We start from the raw sequence: 21,196 nt of genomic DNA on the forward strand, positions 1-21,196 counted from the left end.
TGTCCTATATGTAACAGAGGGCCTAAAACAATCATGCATGCTTTGTGGGGTTACTCATCTTTAAAAAGCATTCGAGATAATTGACCCACTCAAGAAATTGGGAAGTTGAGACTCTGCCAATACTTTTTTGAGCATTTTTTTGACTGTATGGATGTTCTCACTAAATAATAGATGGAGAAATACCTCACTATGTGCTGACAGATCTGGTACTGCAGAAACAAATTCATCCATGATCACCTATGGCTCAAAGATGATCATATGTCCTACTGGTCTTTGGATTTTCTCTCCAGATACCAAGAAGCTCAACACATACCACCCATCATCGCTAATGGTGGGTCGGGTGAAGTGGGGGGAGTAGTTGGAAAGGGTGGTGGCACCATGGTGAGGAATGATGATGGGGTCGTAATATTGTTTGTGGATGCATGAGTGAAGAGTGAGCAACTAAAGATTGGTTTGGGGGAGGTTCTGAAAAACAACAATGGCAGAGTTATTGGATCCATGGCATCCCCTATTGTCTCAACCATGGAACCTCACTTAGCAGATGCAACGACGGTAGCCCAAGACTTACTTCTTAGTCTCCATATGGGATATACCAAGGTGCAAACTAGGACAGACTATCTCAGAGTCTATAGAGTAATATGCAATAAAGCGGAGAATGATTATGAGTTTGGAATGGTTATACATGAAGTGCTTCAACTAAGTAGCAAATTCACATTTTTTTGCAATTGATCATTGTAAGTGTGAACATAACTACATTGCCCACTCTCTAGCTCAGTTAGTGTAACGCCCTGGTTACCTCATAACAGTTACGGTGTATGGTGAACCAAAAATTTGACTCGCTACCCGAGTCCTTTGGTTAAAAACGTGCTTCTAAGTGTTATTAACAGGCTAAGGTGAAAAACCAATAAAAAGGAAAGGATATATTTTATTAAGTACATAAAACTGTTCATGGGCCCATCAAAACGTTTACAAGTTATTTACAACTCAAAATGGTCATTACTGTTTCAAATTTACAAACCTGCCGACCTAAGCGGCAAAAATAGGGTAAACCCCCTAGTTCCTCTGAGAATTCCTTGGCCGTGGTGGTCAAGCGGCCGCATATGTACACATCACCACCTAAGCTCTCCACTCAAGGCTGGGTGAGCTTTTCTTTACCTTTACCTGCACCACATAGCACCCATGAGCCAAGGCCCAGCAAGAAAACACAATATAGCATGATATAATATCAACAATGATCATAATAATCATTTGGGACTTTCAGTCCAAAACAAGTAAGTGACAGTCGCAAAAGTCACTAAGGTGGGTACAACTCCCTTTAGCCATGTGACGATAGGGTCACCGGGGCTTAACAGATAAGTGAACCTTTCACTAGCTTAAACAAGATAGGTGCATGATGACTAGTCACCAACAAAACCTTCCTCATGACTCTAGAGTCATAACTATGGAACACTGTTCCCTAGCCATGTAACAATCAGTCACCTAGGCCGTAGGCCTTGGCTCTGAGTAACTAGTCCTAGACTAGCCAAGCGCTTATAAGTTTCATCGACCTTAGGGTCGGTCCAGCATTAATGCCTTAGAGTCGTTCAACGCTGATATCGATTAGATCTAATCTTCATTCGGCTTTGCGTTCAGGACGCTTATGCCGTTTCTGACTCTTAGGTCAGTAATATGCGACTAGTGTCGTCCCTGACTAGTCAGTGCCATACACAAGTAAACAACATTCGCTAGCATTTAATATGCAATCCATGTCCACATTTATCAATCAACATGCCTCAACAACTATCATGCATGTCATATACACAGGGTGCAGTTTTCTTACCTCTGGTTCGAGCGAGAAATAGTAAAATAACGACCCTTGAGAACGATCAACCTTTTAGTTCCTTGACGGTCACCTGGTCATAACCAATTTTGGGGTTCCATCAATAAAATGAATAATAAAAGGTTCCTGGACCAAGTCCTAAACTCCGGGATGTCGAATTCTACTAAACCGGTTAGTAGGTTCAATCCCGAGCCCTTAGGTTTGAGTTTCTATCAGTTAAAACCCATTTTGGCCAAATTCCCATTTTGAGCCGCAGCCCCAAGCTTTTGAGCCGCAGCCCCACCCAAATCAGGGGCCCAAAACCCACTCTTACAGCATTAGAGCCGCAACTCTAATAACCCATCAGCACCAACTTCTCCTTCACACAACTTGAGCTGCAGCGCCCAAGAACAGAGTTGCAGCTCAACCTAGAACCCATATTTTTTTTTCCTTTTTTTTTTCAAACCAAACACAACCAAACCTTCCTCAAATCAATCCCAAAATCAACACCAATCATCACCACAACACAACCAACATTCCAACAACAAAACCCAAGCTTTGAACCACTTAAAACCACACCAAATACCCAATTCTATAATCAAAACTCTCAAGCTTTTAACCAAACCAAAAACAGAGTAAAACCAGAAATTTCATGGCTAAATCTTACCTCAAGCTCAAGATTAAACCTTCTTCAATGGTAGAACACAATCCTAAGCCCTCAAGATCCACTTCCCTAGCTTGAATCCTCAAGAACAACCCAAAAATTAAAAAGAAAAAGAGAGAAGAAAGGAGGAGGATGATGTACGGGAGAGGTGTTTTGATACTCTGTTTTTGACTAAGCTGATGGCCTTCTACAACTTACTAAGGTCATACATATCCCTTGCCAAATGACCATATTGCCCCCCTAGGTTAAGTAAAACTCAATAAAGGCTAGTAAGGGCAAAAATGTCATTTATCTTCTAATCCCACTAATTTCATGAATCAAACTTAATACCCTCGAATTCCTGCTATTCTCGAAATTCTCAAATACCAATGTTTCACATCCCGTTACCCTTTAATTCCCGGCAACGCTCTAATCATAAAAATCACCCTGAGACTCACCCCGAGCCTCGAACTTAAGCCTGTTATGACCAAACCGATAGTTTATATTCAAAGATCGTCTCATGCCGAATAGCTCGAACAAATCCATATTATAATGTGGTCTCAACAACAATTCACCGACATGCATACAAATATACAATTATGCCATCAACGGACCAAATTACGAAAACACCCCTAAAACACAATGTAGACCCACATGCATACATTTAACATCATATTATAATATAATTCACAAAAATATGCATATAATAGTTTAATGGCATAATAAAACAATTATAGCCCTCCCGACCTACTAATCAGCCACTAAACTGCATTAAGGATTTCGGGGCATTACAGTTAGCCCTTTCCATGGGAGATGTTAAGGTTAGTGGTCATGTTTACCTGTGTGCCTATGGCACTAACTATGTTTGTATCTCTTTTGATCTAATTGACTTTTAACCTTAATGAAATTCTCCTTTACACTCAAAAAAATAAATTTTAAAAAATATCTTTATTTATCATTACATCCCATTAATTTCCAATATTAAGTTTTGATTTGTGCACCATTTTACAATAAATAAAAATAGAATATCTCATTTATTAAAATTTGGAAATTAAAACTAAAAGAATGATGAATTTAAATTTATTTCTTAATTAAATAAATAATAGAAATATTTAATACAATCTCAAACATAAATTTATAAAAATTTTATTAAGTAACACAATAAATTTACTATTATATTATATGATTTTTTTTTATTATTGTGTTGTTATATCAATGGATATAATTTTAGAAGATTAGAAATACTTAATTTAATTGAAAAAAATTTAGAATTTTAATTTAGTTAAAATTTGGGTGTACTTCTTAAGTTTAAAATTTTATGAAAGTGATATATTTTAGTTATTATACTTAAAAATAAATATAAAATAAAAATTTCTATAAAAATGGAATATTTTTATAATATTATGGAGTGTAAAATATATCACTCGGATAACAAATATTGATAGCAAAGTGAATAATACCCCTAATATTATTTATTTTATTTTATATTTTCTCTTTTTAAAAATTACTTATATCGGTACGTACAGCTTAGTGGACAAGATGATTTACCAACTTTCACAAAGACAGGCCAATGGGATCAATTTCGAGCCTACCCTTCATAACACGAAAAGAAAAAATAAAAATTATTTTGTTTACCATTAAAAAAAACGCAATAACATGTATGTGCATGCTATAACATATAAATTACCATCACATTATTATTAATAGTTTTACTTTTTTAAAGAAAACTAAGGGAAATTTGTCCAATAGATTAATTAAATATATGTGTGTATATATATATATAAATAAACCTTGCCAGCCGTATTTAAAAAAGGTGTGTAATGGTAGGTTTTTAGTTTTCCTCTAAACGAGTAAATAAATGTTCCTCATATTCTCCTAAAGTCCATCGTAGTGGATTATAACACTCCAAAAGAGTACTAAAAAGTTTGTAAAAAAAGTACGTTAAAGAAAAGAAAACAATCTCTTTAGGTGAGTGTTCGAAAAACAAAACTATTTTTTTTATTATTGAATTATCATGTATATGATCGTGTATAGTACTATAGGTAAATTCGATACTGTATGCATAATAAAAACACAACTTTTATAATCATGCAAATAATTCTTTATATTTTTGTCAAAAAAAATGTTTATATTTCATTGATATAATTTACGTTCATTATGTATATATTGTAAAATCACTCATTAATAAATATAAAATAAAAAACCTCATTTTTGTGAAATGGAAATTTTAAACCAATTGAATTTGTTTGGAGGATATTGAATATTTAGACTTTAGTTTAATGCTTTATATAAGTTTTTTAATTTTTTTTAACGGTATCAGTAATTATTATAAATTGATTTGTTTTTTTGTGTACTATTAATATTCTTATACTTTTTTTTGTATTATATATATAGTTATTTTGTACATTATACAATCGAGTTTTGTGCATTATATTTCTATATCACATGTTGGAACTTAACTAAATGGAATCTATTTTACATTAAAAAAAACGTATTAAGTCATTTGTTGAGTGGTTCAAACTCAAATTATGTAGTTTTTTTTTAGAGACTCAAACTATGTAGTTTAATCATCAATAAACTTGATACTAGAATATTTCTCTATGATTTCAAAGGACACGTCACTATTCACATTAATTGATATAAAAAACGGAAAGCTTTTTCATTTTTTTCCTCTAATTATTTTTGGTAAGCCAATATATGTACTTTATTTTTTTTTTTTATAAAAAGAATATATGTACTTTTTCACATATATAATATGTCAACTTCATGGGTGGAAGATGAGGTGTAAGTGGGGTAACACCCCCTACTAAAATTTTAAATTTAAAATAATATTGTAATTTTAAAAAAAATCAAGTCATGCATGTACCACTTATATTTAAAATTTCAATCATGCCTTTTTTTCTTAATCACAAACGATTTATTAAATTCATAGTTATAGTCGTACTTGGCAACTCAGGTTTCAATTGTACCCTTCAATCTTTTCTTTTTTCCTTTGAGAGCAATACACTGTTTTTTTGCCCAAAAAAAAATATACACCATTTTTCTTTAGAGAGTAAATAAGTTGTTTTTTTTGTCTTTTAAAGAAAAAAAATGATCTATCATCTAATTTGGAATACTGATTTGAAAAAAAAAACAACAAAAGAAAACCACGTGAACCTAACTACTACTCTCTCGTAAAATAATGGAAGAAGAAAAATTGGAAAGAAAGAGGTTGGTTTGGTTGAGAGGGTTGAAAAGACGCGCGAGTGGGATGAGAGTGGGGCTTAGTTTAGGGAGAAGGCAATGTCTTCTTTTTACCGCACGTCCATGAATTTTTTTAAAGTACATTAGACATTACATTACAATAGACTCTTCACTCATTACACTTTGTTTTAAATCACGTTCGGGTACCAAACTCAATTCTCTAACTCTTCTCATCTCATTCTCAACCTTACCTCACTCCCTCTAATTTTTTTCCCTCTCTCCTATTCTGCATTGCTTGTTTTGATTCGGATTTTTCTGGTACCAAGTCTGTCCAAACAGCAATCCCATCTCTCTCTCTCTCTCTCTCTCTTTATTTTTTCCTCCTTTCAATAAAGCATTATTCCATTTCGTCTCAATCTCTCTTTTTTAATACCCTCTTCCCCATTGCTACTATCCTCTCTGTTTTCAGTGTTTTTCATCTCTCTCTCACTCTCTCTCTCTCTCAAAGGAAAAAAAAAAAGGAGATTTGGAAATGAAGGTCTGGATTCCATCTCTTTTGCCCCATCTCTCGTTTATCTTTTATTAGCAGTGTTACCCTTTTCTGGCTCTGATTCTTCCACAGTTTTATTGTATTTTTTTTTCTTTTCTTGTTAAGAAATATAAAAGGTGTTGTTGGTTGTGGTTCAGGGGTTTTTCTTGTTTGATTCAGATTCTCTGTTTTGAATAAGTTCTGTAAAAAAAGTGGGGGTCTTTCTCTGGGATGATATTCAATTATGCTTATTTTTTTGGTTCCTGTATTATACTTCTAGTCTCTTCAAACTTTGAATAATTCTTCAGGCGTAAAATTTAAATAACATACCTTGGATCTTTTTTTCTAATATGACGGAAGAGCCAAACCTTAGTTTCTTTGAAGAAGAATTATTAGATCTTAGGTAGATTAGATCTCTCATGGTGTGTTACCATCTTTTTGTTGCAGAAGGTCATACTAAAGCTGGATTTGCATGATGACAGAGCTAAGCAGAAAGCTTTGAAAACAGTCTCTACTCTTCCAGGTACTGGATTTAAAAAAAGAAGAAAAAGTAATAATCTTTCCTATGAAAACTTATCTGGTTCTTAATTTGTTGGTGGCTGAGTAATTGGTTTTCATAAAAATAAAATAAAAATTATATTAATTTGTTTGGGTGGAAACAATTTTTTTACTAACCCAACAAATTTTAGAATGAAATCAAATGTTTTAAAAGTTAGTAAGATCATGATACAAAAACTTTTTGTTCTTATTCATTTCTTAAAAAAGAAACAACTACCCACCAAACAGTCATAGATTTGTTTCTTCACCATACAAAAAGAAAAATACTAAAATAATAATAATAATAATATAATCAAATACACACACACTCTCTCTCTCTGTTTTTCTTTTTTTGAGATAAATTGTAAAGAAATTTGCAGCAAAGTGTTCATATGTTCTGTTTGACAAGTGTTGAGAGTGATGACTCAAGTGAGTACGTGGTGTAGATTTGGCCACAGTGTTAGGCTAGTTGCTTTCTTTCTATGGCTTCACAAAGTTGTATATTTTAACATGATTTTGACTGCTGGCATTTCTTTTTCTTTTTTTTTTTCTCAAGAGCATTGCAGGCTTTAGCATTTTCTATTAAGATAGATTCACACATAAGGATGAAGTCATTAAATTATGGTTAGAAGTGTCACTTAAAAAACCACTTTATTATTGTAAAGTTTATGTTCAATTAGTTATAGTGGTACACAGCTACATTAACACTAGTACTACTTCATATATATATAATAGTATATAGTTACACTAATATATAATATAATACGAAACTTGCATTCAATGCGTTCTCTTTTATATTAGGAGAGTAGTTGTGTTCAAAATCCAGGATCTTAACGTTAGTCTAAAGAAAAAAATTATTACATAAAGTTGTGTATAACTAATTAAAATCACATTCTTCAATATTGGTTCAGGGATTGATGCCATATCAATGGACATGAAGGATAAGAAACTCACAGTGATAGGGACAGTGGATCCAGTAAATGTAGTGAGCAAACTGAGAAAGTATTGGCAGACAGATATAATCTCAGTTGGGCCAGCAGTGGAGCCCAAGAAGGAGGAGCCCAAAAAGGAAGAGCCCAAGAAAGAAGAGGCTAAGAAAGAAGAAGGCAAGGAGGAACCAAAGAAGGAGGAGGGAAAGAAAGAAGAACCAAAGAAAGAGGAAGAAAAGAAGGAAGAAAAGAAAGAAGAGAAGAAGGATGAAGAGAAGAAGAAAGAGGCTGCTCCGGCACCGCCGCCACCGGACCCTGTGTTGGAGCTCGTGAAGGCTTATAGAGCATACAACCCCCACATGACCACATATTACTATGTGCAGAGCATGGAAGAGAATCCAAATGCTTGTGTTATTGTTTAAAGAAAAACAATTTCCAAGTTTTTCAAGAGAGGATTAATTAATCCCGAAAATATTTTGAGGGAATGGTGAAATATGTTTTGTAAGGAAAAAAAAAAAAAAAACCAAACTAAGAGAATATAGGAGCTCTTTGTATATACATGGTGATGCCCCCCCTCTCCTCATTGAAAAATGTTCAAAAGCATTAGTAATGTGTTGTGTAGAGCTAAATAATATAACCAATGTTTTTTTTTTGGTATCAAGATAATATAATCGTTTGGATGCATGTAGACATATGTGTTAACTGCTATTATTATTCTTGATTCTAGTCTCATAAATATATACACATTTAAGTTCTAGATATTCTGAATTCAAAATGATACAAAATATTAATTAAGGGAAAGTGAAATAAGAAGAAGAAGAAGAAGAAGAAGAAGAAGAAGAAGAATGGGATGGCTTCTATTTGTGTTGTGGGGTCTAGAAAGTAAAGTGATAGTTTCACAGTGATAGAGCTCGTGGTGGGACATATAAAATTAATGTATGCTTTCCTTATCTGAGATGGCGGTATGCTTTATTTAAGTGCTTGTGTTGTATACGAAATTGAAGGATCATAAGTCATAGCCGTCCTTTGAAGGTTTGTGGGTCTTATTGAGTTGTCTGTCTCTTTATCAACAGAAATAATGGGACCAAGAGATTCAATGGTCGGTCGTAGTAATGATTTTTATTAACCTTTTTCTTTTTTAATTATTTTGGATGGATTAAACAATTTTGTTGATGGAATTTTCTGCTTGAGAATCATGGCTTGTTTGAATGTTTATGGATCCCTTTTTCAAGGTATCTTTGCCTCAAGTTTCTGTGATTTGGGCATCTCTACTTTTTCTTTTTGGCTCTAATTCTTTGGTGTACAATTAAAGCAAATATATATCCTCTTAAACTATCTAATTTTGTTTTGTTTGATTTGCGGTTAACCAACGTTGGTAATATATAAGATTCCGACATTATCATTTTCATAAATGTTGCTTCGCTTAAAGTTGATGTAAGTTAACAATTCACATTAAGCTACTTGATCATTGTTAATCTATATCTTTATATTATATAGTATTCTTATTTATAATGTATAGATGCATGTGATAGCAATTGCTGCAACATTTTTATATATAAAGGGCATGTTCTCTTCCATACATATATTCTGTCAATTAATTATATAAGTAGTTCCAGCCACTACAGTTCATATAAAATACATATAAATTGTTCTCTAGACGAATGCTTACACTATAATGAAAACAACCAAAAAAAAAAAAAAACAAGATATAACCATGTACACCTAGATGCAAATCTTGTCTTATTATTTTCAGTTTGTTATTTATTATTTATGCATAAATAAATGCTTGAAGATCATCATCACACTATATTCTTTTAACAAATTATATTGTGGGTAGTGATAAGTACACTTGGCACGTTATACACAAAAATTATATATACTCACTATAAATATATTTAATTTGAACTATACTAATATATATATATATATATTTTTTTATATTTTCATCAAAAAAAAAAAAAAAAATTATATATAAAAATCACATTATTTTGTGGCTTAAAGTAATTATAAACACTAATGTGCGTAATGTATGAATCCTATTCTACAACTAACCGCTAGCTTTTACTCTGGTTTACTTCTGGCTTTCAACCCTTGGATTTCAAGATATATATAAATATATATTATATCTTTTTAATTATGGCTTTTCTTAGATTATTTAATTTGGAATTTTGAATGAGACTATTAGAATGTTTTTAACTCGAATCATATTTTAATAAATATCATATTCAGTCATAAAAATAATAGAATCCCTTGGTCATAATAATATATAATAATAATTATTATTATTATTATGTTCACAAAAGTGGTTTTATATAATTAAAACGTCATTTTGACAAAACAATCTTGTACTCTTATCCATCTTCAATTTAGAGAAAATTAATTATTCAATTTAGAATCACCAAAATCCTTATAGTATAATAATGTTGGGACAAACATATTTTATTACTACTATAGAATTATATCTATAAAATATTAAAAATATACACATGTAAATTTAAATTAAATAATAATTGATAAAACATATCAAATTCAATATATAAACATTGATAAAAGAAAATGACATAAATGTATAGCTACAATATACATAATATATATAATGTTGGAAATGTATAAAGTTATTTTACAAGTTTAGATTGATAATTAATTTTATCATGAATTTTTAGTATGTATAAGATAACATATATAAATATATTTAATATTATGATAATTATTACTGTGTGGAGGCATATTTTCTAAATGTGAGACCTAGAAATATTATAATTTATTACAATGTGGAATTTATTCATATTTATAATTGATCATAAGTTAGGGTTAAAACTTTTTATGATTATATGAGAGTTATTCCAATATAGAATAAGAAGTTTTAATGTATAATAAAGAGATGTGTAAGGTAAGTAGCTTATATTCTAGGCTAGTGAGATGTTATATATGTTATATGTTTTGTTTAATTCTTATTTTTGGATGAAATTGAGGTCGAGATCTTGCGTAAAATTGATAAAGTATTAATTAAAAAAAAAAAGTGGAGTCCTCATTCTCATTTCTTTCATCTTCTAACAGATGAAATATTAAGCATTTCCAAAAAATAAAAAAATAGAACGTTATATTCCATCTTCTCTGAACTTTTTCGATTTAACCAAACATATCATAAACATGAAGCTTTTTATTTTATTTTCATATAGCTACAGCTAGGGATGGGATCCGAGAGATTCAACACTCGGCTGAAAAAGAAGAACCAGAAGAAGAACTCTCTAGATTCATTGCATTTGTCCACACATTTAAGGTTTTTTTTTAATATTAATATTGAAGTTCTATGTCATATTCTAAATCGTATGACAATTATTCCAAATTAGCTAGTGATATATTTCAAGTCTAATTAGACATGGAGTGGAGTAGTCACATCGTTAATTACTTATCTAAGTAGTCACTGATTAAACATGAGATGATCTAGAGCCCCATGTTTTTAATCTTATCAACATGCAATAGATCAAAGGATGTTAATTGGTTTCACCCTAGTTGGCCAACTTATTAACCCACAGACATTAATTATCCATTGGGTCATACATGTATACATATTATTTCACGCATTGTTATTGGTATAATAAAATATTAGGTGTCACTTATTTGAATTTAATAAGTATTATAGGTTATCGTTAACTTATTATACAGTGCCATCTAATGTGATGTTGGACAACTTAAAATACCAAATAACAACTATGATAAATATATATTAGGCACCCGTTATTATATTACTTATTACATGCACTATCTTTCTACTTGTAAAATTGTTGTTTGCGCTCGCTCATAATGTTTATTTCGAATATGGAACCATCCTCTCTAATATATATATATATATTACATTTACACATGTACGGTTTGATGATTAAAGAAGCCTTTAAAGTAAACTAACTTTATATTTATACATATATATATATATATAGATATGATTTTTCTTTGATAGGGGATAAAAAAATAGGCGCACTGTTGCACCTCTTTCGTGTTAATCTATCGGATAGTTTTCAGTGCGATTCTTTTTTATGATTGTGTATATTGTAGTTATTTTGAGTATTTTATAAATTTTCAGAAAATTTTAAATAATTTACAAGTAAAAGATAAGGTTTAAAAAAATTGTTGCACGCTTAACTAATTTTTTTTATGCGCGTAGAAAACAGTCTGTTTGAACATAGTTTTTGATACTTTAAATTATTCAAAATTTATTGAAAATTTACAGGATGTTCTAAATAACTATAATATACATGGTTATAAAAAAAAATTGCGCCAAAAATTATTTATGGTAGGAGAACATAAAAGAAATGCACCAGTACACATTTTTTTCTAGTCCCTACCAAAGAATAACCCAATATAGATATATTTTAATAAAGTCTCAAGGTTCTATCACTAATATTATCTGATTTAAAAAGTCTAACCAAGTCTATAGCTTATTTACTTCTGTTGAGGAAAATACGTACAAGCAATAACTATATCTACACTCCATATACTATAAAGAAAAAAAAACAGGGTCAATGTCAGGCTAATTAGATCTTATCCTCATTCTAATTTATATTATTATTATTTAGAGAAGAGAGACCAAAAAAATTTAAACTATATACCCCAGTTTACACTTACTTATAATACTTGACAAATTTGCCTAACAAACTATATCTCGATCGACTAATATCTTTTCAAAAAAGGAAGAGAGAAAAATATGTACTATAATAATTTTTTTAACCTATTTTTTTTTTTCTGGACTAGCTAGGCGCTGTCGACTAGTGACTACAGGACTTTGACATACGTATGTGACTAAAAGTCCTTCCCTTTTGTTAAGTCAAACTTTTTGTTATCATTATTATTTATTTGTTAATAATTAACGTTATTATAACCCATATTTTTTCTCAGTTAAAGTTTCGTTAAGTCTGTTTATTATAAGCAGCAGTACATGTGAACTTTCAGATATTTGACCCGCTGCTATCAATGAACCATTTTTTTTAAACCTTATTATTTTTCATGCATTTAAGTTAATGTTTTGAAAGAAAAAAACCTCAAAAATAAATAAATATATATAAACAAAAGGGGAGTTTCTTTCATATTATTGGTCGTTCGCAAGATTTATATTTAATAATGGTCTGTTCGTTTGCATCCTTGACAAAAAGAATGTGTCCATATTTTATCACCGGAGAAAACTTAAAAACTAAAAAAATTTACTTGAGACACAGTACGTGGTGGGTCATGCATGTATATCCAACATGAACATATTGGCAGAAACAGAGCCAAAAATTTATTTGAGAATTACGTTATTATATATTCCAGTTGTGCCACTCCAATCCAACCACATAAACAAGCTCGATTCAAAATAATTGTTATTCAGGCTGGCACGTGCCACCTACCGCCACTAGCTAGTTTGGCCAAAATTTGTGACGTTTATAACAATGACCCAGTACTGATCTTTTATAAAAAAAAAAAATCCCCAGCAAAAAAAAAAGACCCAATGCCCATTTATTTTATAAAAAAATATTTATACATATTCAAATGAATATATATTGAACTTAAATTAAATTTTAATATAAAAAATTAATAGACAATTGTACATTATAGTGGTATACTATAGCAAATAATAATTGTCATAAATAAATAATAAGAATACTGTGTATTTCTTTTAATTTATATATTTTAATGAAGTGTATCTATTTATCAGTCTGTCGGCACATTAGGATAATTGGATGTAAATCCTTATTTATTAAATGGCACATTTCACACAGATTTTACAGGAACATTTTTTTTTTAAAAAGACCAAGCCTACCAGGTGGGGTGGTGGGGGCTTTTGGTCTTAAGTCCAAGATTGGAAGATCAAATCTCCAAAATACTTATTTCTACATATTTATGTATATAGGTATATATATGTGTATTTGTACATTGTAGATGGTATTAATTTTTTGGTCCCCAAATTAGTGGTAGTTACTGCAGCTCTTTCAATCCTCCTCCATTGTGAAGATGTTTCAACACTCATTTTTCTGATACCAGAAATGTGCTGTCAATTTTAGATATCAAAAATCAAGTTTATAAGAAAATTGTGCCTTCCTCAAGTATTTTCTTTAATAGGGTGTATTAAATTAAGGATTGTTCTTGTAAATAGAAAAGAGACCATTCATATAATGTTATAAATTAAAAAAAAAAGGCCAACAATAAAAAGTTTGGGACGGAAGATAAAGTCAGAACACAATTATACGAATTTAATAAAAATTAATTTATACAGAAATATATATATATATATATATCAAATTAATAAGTCAACATCAAATGTAATATATATTTGGGCAAAAATGAGTCAGGCTTCTCTTAATGAAACTGAGTCACTGTGACGAATTATTAGGCACACGGCATGCCATGGTGTAGAATTATATAGGTAAATACAATACAAGGACAATTGTGGTCTGTCAACATTATTCTTGTTGCTGCTGCTGCTCTCACCCACACCGACTTATCTCCACCGAAAGCAAACTTATACGTGTTTTATTATCAAATATTATATGGTTCTCATTAGAGGCCACATAATATTTCTAATTTGGCGTTTTTCACGACGTCATTAATATTTATTTATATATATAACTATTCTTCTAATAATAATTCCATGGAGATCGATCTATATGATTAATTGCTATATATGTATATATGCACTCCGTCAAATTAATTATATTATACTTTCAAGATTTGGATGAATACAAAGTAAGATTCAGTTAAAGCTACATATTCTTACGTACGTACCAAAACATGCATATATATATATAAATTACTAGTATCTTAATTAATTCTTACATACCAACTAAATTAGTGAAGACATGTGTATACCATATAATATATTACCATGTATATAATTAGGTACACTAGCAACCACACTCAACTCATTTTTTATCATTTACTAATATTTAAGAATTCAATCAACATTCTCCCTGGCCTCTAAAAATATTAAATTAAAGTAAGAATTTTTTTGAGACAATTGCCTACGTCGGTAGGTGTCAAGCTATTGTACTCTAGACGTACACATGTTTGTATTGATAAAAAAGACGTGAATATTGTATTCTTACGTACCGAAAACATTTATAGGAGAACCTAATTGAAATAGTATTTAAGATTTCTAATTATACCGTGGAAAGAGACAATAGTATATAAATATATATATTTTAAGTTATACTTATATGAAGATTTGAGCGTAGAGAATTAAAATTTTAATTTTTTTATGACAATGGATGTATATTGTAGTTATTCAAAATATTATTGTAAAATTTTAAAAAATTTTGAATAATTTATAATGTCAAAAGCAGAGTTTAAATAGTCTATTGTACGAGCTCCTGTTTTTTTATATGCACAATGCACCAAAATATGGATTTTGTAATGTCTCAAAATTCATAATACAATTAAATGCATGGATAAGCGTGCTAAGAGAGCACGTGAATTAATTATGTGTTAAGTAATTGAATAAATATGTGACTATATGAATTATATGAGTTATATTATGATATGACTGCTTATGTATCTTAAGGTATTAACTATGTTAAAAAGCATTTTTTTGTCAAAATGTGCATTTTCGTAATTTTGACACACTGAGTGCATAATTGTAATTTTATGTACTATGTGTTTGAAACTACATTATTATGTGAATATATTTGAGATATTTAACACGAGTCGGTCTTTTTGGGCAAGTTAGCAGAAAAATCACAATAGGGATAAATACCTGACTCGGGGTGAGCAAATGGGTATTTTGGTAATTTGGTGAATTGCTAGGAATTATTGAGATATATTTGAGAAAGATATTAGTATTTAGAGGATTAATTGATTACTTGGAATTTTTTTGTGAAATTGAGGTTTAGTGGGAATTTAAGAAAAATGACCATTTTGCCCTTGTGGGGTATTAAGGTCAAGGTCATGGGAAAGGGGTAGTATGGTCTTTTTGGACCATTAAGCTGAGAATGAGCTAAGTGTTGAGCATTTTTGCTCTGTCCCGTACACTCTCTCTCTCCCTCAAAGGAGATTTCTCTTCTTAGTCTTTGAAGAAAATCTCTAAAATTCTAAACCTAGAAGTGATTGAAGTGGAAATTGAAGCTTGTGGTTAAGGATTGGAGGCTGCTAGGGGCACCATGAGCTAGGGGATCCGAAGTTTCAGAGGAATTAAAGGTTAGTTGCTGCTTTCTTTTGTGCTAGCTGGGTTTTGGGAAGTTCTTGAGCAAATGGGGAATTTTGATGAGTTTTGGGAATGTGTTTGTATCTATTATAGTGTTTATGGGTTGTATTACTAAAGTATGGCCGGGATTAGGCTCGAAACTAGTTAGAACCATGTTTTGGGGTGATTTGGTTCGGTTTGTGATTTTTGAAATCACAATTTATGGGTTTCTTGCAGTGTCGCCGCTACTCGCTTCAATGTCTTCGAGGGTGGGTTTCCCTCGGACCGCCATGGAACTGCGACCCTTAGTAGGGAGCGACGCGGCTCAAATGGGAAGAAATTTTGGGTCAAACTCTCAGCCTATGGTGCACTGCGACCCTTAGTGGTGGGCGATGCGACTCAAAATTAGGACTGACAATTCGTGTAAATGTGTCAAATTCGTGTCGACACGATTATGACACGACACAATTAAGGTAAACACGAGCACGACACAATTATTAATCGAAAAACACGAACACGAGACGATTATTAAACTGGTCAACACGACATGAACACAACTCAACACGATAACACGATTATGATACAATTAATTTGTCATGACACAACATGAAATTGACACATTTAATCATAATTATATGAAAAAAATCATAAAACCTATGATAATTATTTGTGTTATCGTGTTGACACGATTATGACACGAAACGATTATTAAACGGGTCAACACGATTATGACACAACACGATTAAGGTAAACATGAACACGACATGATTATTAAATGTGTCAAAAACTCAAACATGAACACGATTTATTTTTGTGTCGTGACCCAAATTGCCACCCTGCTCAAAATGCTTATGATTTCTTGGAGGCTTCTCGGCCTATTGTGGGGCCGCGACGTGAAATATGATTTGAGAATATTTTGAGTTTGGGTTTTGGGGAACCAAATCAAAGGGCTTGGGAGCGATTCTGCTACTCGGTTTAGTGGAATCTGAGGTCCCGAGGGCTAGGGCTTGGTCTTGAAGCTCTTTATTGGTTTTGGTTCTTGATGGAATTTCTCAATGTGTTGTGACTAGGGATTACTGCTAGGCTTGGGAGGAAAGGTTCGTACTCTGTGTCACCTTATTAAATCACTGAGGACTCGAGGTAAGAAAATTGCACCTGCACTGAGATTAGGGTATTGGCCCGGTTATTGACCTGGTTATAACCACACTTTGAATACCTGGTTACATGTGAATGTATTGAACTATGTATAATTGTATTGTGTGTGAGATGCATATATATCTGTTTGTATTTATCTGGAAAACTCGACTTATAAATTGTAGTCGGCATTAGCATGTGGAATGCAGGCTGTTATGGCTGGACCAATTCGGGAATGCGGTATGCACTCATGCGGCTCTACGGCCTCGCAAATATATTGCGTGCTTGCTTGAGTTTGTTTATAACTTTTAAGCATGCTATTTATGATCTATATCTTGTTGATTATTTGTTCTGCTGAATTGGGTTTTCTTGCTGGGCCTTGGCTCACGGGTACTACGTGGTCCACGTAAAGGCAAAGAGAAACTGTACCAAAAATGAGTTGGAGAGCTTCTGGGGCGACATGTACATATGCGACCTGCTCAATCGCCACGATCGAGACTTCTTTTGAGGATATAGGGTTTCAGTCTATTTTGCCGATTAGGTTGGCCATTTTGTACCTAGTTTACTTTTGTATCTGTTTATAAATTTTTTTCTGGGACCCCATGTACATACTGAAGATTTTTAATGAAAAGTAATATTCTTTTGGCCAAAAATTTATATACCTAACCCTTTAATTAATTTTAAATGCACGTTTAAGTCCAAATAACTCGCTTAACGAGTTAAGCACCATTTTAAATACACAGTGCAACTGCCTTGGATTAGTAGAGCGTTACAGATTTAGTAACATTTTAAAATGTAATTATTTTATTACTTAGTTTTAGTAACATTTATAATTTTAGTGACACTTGTGGCAAATGTTAGATATGCCAAAGTGATTAAAAGTGTAGTGACATTCAAATGTCACTATATTATTATTTTTAGTGACATTACAAAATGTCACTAAAAATAATTAAATAACATTTTTAAATATCACTCAATTATTTATAATAATAAATTATATATTTATTTTTATATTAAAAAATAATTTGTGACATTTAAAAAAAATGTTACTAAATGATATTTGAGAAAATATATATTGATTATTTAATGTACATTTGTAGACATTCTAATGAAATAAAATCTTATAAATTTTTCAATAATTTAACAACTTAACATTGTAATATAATTTATGTATTTACAAAACATTCCAATAAACACCTAACAGGAAAAAAATTATGTTACAAATATTAACTAAAACAAAATACATAAGCATAGTCTACAATGTTCCTTCTTTAATTTCATCAAGGAAGTCTTCTAATCTCTTACTTTTCTTTTGCAATCTGGATAGTCTAAATGCTTGCACGGCCAGTTTAGATTTCACCTATAACAATCCAAACATTCAATATGAGAACCTTTGAGCGTCATCTACATTAGATTTGATTTCACTATCCTTCATGCACGCAGTCCCTTGCCAAAAGTCATGTTTGAGCTTATTGTTCAACTATTTGCATTTTTAATGACCATTCTCAACTATAAACATATATCAAAATCTTAAATTTTATATTTGGAAGAATATGATATGCATAAATAGCATTAATCAACATGCTCTACAAGAAGATACCTAAAATAAAACAACATGCTCAAATAATCACGCAAGGCCAACGAAAGGCTTTCTACCACTTATGGCTAAGGTATAACTTATAATACGTAAATAATAGCAGATAGCTAGCAAACACCACATGTATAACAAATCAGCACTCTTGCATAGAACATGTAAAAATATAGTCACCATGATACTCTTAACAAGAGAATGTTTACTAATCCATATTAGAAATGAAAAGATGATGTCTTAGAAAGGAATGGTTGGAATTTGATTCATTTTTTTTACTTATCTTCTAGAAGTAGAAAATGGAACTAGGATAATTTTCTTTCTAGTGTTCACATAGTTTTCTATTGGAATTAGCATAGATAGGGAATTTCAAACATACCATATAGATAGCATTGGAGTCTACAGTTTTGGATTCGGTGGAAGACCAGTTAGCAGAATAAGAGCTCACATGACCACCATCCACCATTTAAGACTACTTTCACAAGTGTGCAAAATAAATAAGTAAAAAAAATAAAATAAAAGTGAGCCAAAAGAAGATACAATATAATATATATATATATATACATTAATACACCTTGATTGCAGAAACTGTAATACAATGAAATAACGCTATAAGCTCAAAAAAATCATCCTTTGATATAATATATTACTACAAAAAAGAGGGGTTTTACCGAGAAGAGGGGTTTTACCGAGAACCCTATACCAAGAACAAGTTCTTGGTAAAATCATTTCAGAACCACGCCAAGAGTACGCGGTATTTTTTTTTTTTTAGTTGCTATAAGTCCTATATATGATGTCTTCTTCTCTGAGCAGATGCTATTTTCTCTGAAACCCGAAAACCCGAAAACCCATTTTCCTCCATTTTCTCTCTCAAAAAACCCCCACTCTCTCACTATAAGACCAATTTATCCCCAATTTCGGCTCTCTTATGGTTAGATTTTGAGTTTCATTCCAAGATTTGAAGGTATGTTTGTGTTTTTCTTTAATTTTTTTTTGTTATTGTGTTATTTTGAATCCGAGATTTATGTATATTTTTTGGTTTTTATGAAGTGTTTTTGGTTGATTTGGTGTCTACAAAAACATTCCAAGATTGACCCGGCTCCTAGTGGTAAGATTTCGATTTTTTCTTTTGGTTTTTTTTTCACCATTTTTGTTATTGTGTATAGGTATATATATATTTATATATATATATAAATATATTTGTTATTTAAATAATTTAATTAAAAAATCATATTTGAGTTTAATTAATATGTATGAAAATGTGCTGTATAATTATAAATGAAAATATAATATTTGAGAGTTAATTTTTTAGTTTGGGATAATTAATTTGAGTGTTACATTATTATAGAGATTGGGTTAATAAAGTTAGATTAATAGATCAGTTTTTTTTATTTTGATAAAATTGGTATTTGTTGTTGTTGTTAATTTTTTTAATCTTAGTGTTGATGAATATTGATACTTTGCTTTTGTTTTTGGTGTTGTTGTTTTTTAGTGAAATTACGATATTTTGCATTGTTCTGTGTACTGTTCTGGGTCTGGATATTTTTATGTGTTATTTGCAGGATTTTAAATTTGGGATAGATGAAAATATAGTCATTATGCTGTTGAATTTTTTTATAAAATTGTAAAATTTAGAGATATTGTGAATATTAGTAGAAGTATTCAATAAAATTTTTAATTTAATAAATAGTGAATTGATAAGTAAAATAATATATTTTTTTAATTATGATTAAATAAAATTAACAATAACAATATGCAACTAAATTTTAATAAAAATAAACATTAATTAAATAATTTAAGTAATAATTAAATCCTAAAGTAATTAAATAACTTTTAAACAAATCTTAAAATTTTTGTGTAAATTAATAAAACTATTCAATAAAGCATAAGTAAAATATGTAATTTAATAAATACTGAATTAATATGTAAAAAAATAATATTTATTAGTTCTGATTAAATAAAATTAACAAATATATTATTAGAAAACCAATTTTAAACATAATCTTAATAATTATTAAAATTAAAATTAATATTTGTTAATTATGATTAAATAAAATTAACAAATATGTAATTGATTATTATAGTTATTATGTTAAGTATAAATGTAATTTTAATATCGATTAATTTGACAGATATGGCTGATGTTATTGCTCGATCTCACGGGGGTGATGGTGGAGGATGCGATCCTCCACGTGGATCGTCAGATATCCCAGCTGATTGTGAACGAGGTAATACATTACGCATTGATATACTCCTTAAATTTTAACAATTAATACATATTAATTTTAAAATATTAAATTTGCATACAATAGTGCCTCCAAACAAACGTGGACGCCACAAAGGATTGAACATGCAGGACTAAAGGGAACAGTTGGGGCGTCATATCCCTCTCGTGTGGGATGTGCGAGGGAGAACATATAAAGAGATCGGAGAATACAACTCAAATTTCTCAAGAGAGCTGGGATTACTTGTTCGACAGTACATAGATCCAGACTGTCCTCAATGGTCAAAAGTATCAAATGCCTCGAAACAAAGAATACTTGCACATCTGGAGGTAAGTAGTTTATGTATTTATGTTAATTCTAATTTTAGGATATTTATCATATTTACTAATAAATGTTTGTAAATTAGGATGATTTGTTTGATATCGGGCGTACTAGATATGGACAAGGGCACATGCCTGGGATCTTGAGATGCATTGATACA

General features: G+C 30.8%; 1 protein-coding gene across 1 annotated transcript; it reads left to right on the forward strand.

Moving 5' to 3' along the window:
• Positions 1-5,815: 5,815 nt before the first annotated feature.
• On the forward strand, positions 5,816-8,307 carry LOC133796766 (heavy metal-associated isoprenylated plant protein 39). Its single transcript, XM_062234416.1, has 3 exons — positions 5,816-6,162; positions 6,601-6,676; positions 7,602-8,307. The coding sequence occupies exons 1-3, from the start codon at positions 6,157-6,159 to the stop codon at positions 8,039-8,041; spliced, it is 522 nt and encodes a 173-aa protein (XP_062090400.1). The 5' UTR covers positions 5,816-6,156; the 3' UTR covers positions 8,042-8,307.
• The last annotated feature ends 12,889 nt before the right edge of the window (positions 8,308-21,196 follow it).

Source organism: Humulus lupulus, chromosome 8 (assembly GCF_963169125.1).
Source record: "Humulus lupulus chromosome 8, drHumLupu1.1, whole genome shotgun sequence".
Classification (NCBI taxonomy): domain Eukaryota; kingdom Viridiplantae; phylum Streptophyta; class Magnoliopsida; order Rosales; family Cannabaceae; genus Humulus; species Humulus lupulus.

Coding starts and splice junctions, on each gene's coding strand:
- LOC133796766 (XM_062234416.1), top strand. Junction 6,677..7,601: donor AACAGTCTCTACTCTTCCAG/GTACTGGATTTA, acceptor ATATTGGTTCAG/GGATTGATGCCATATCAATG.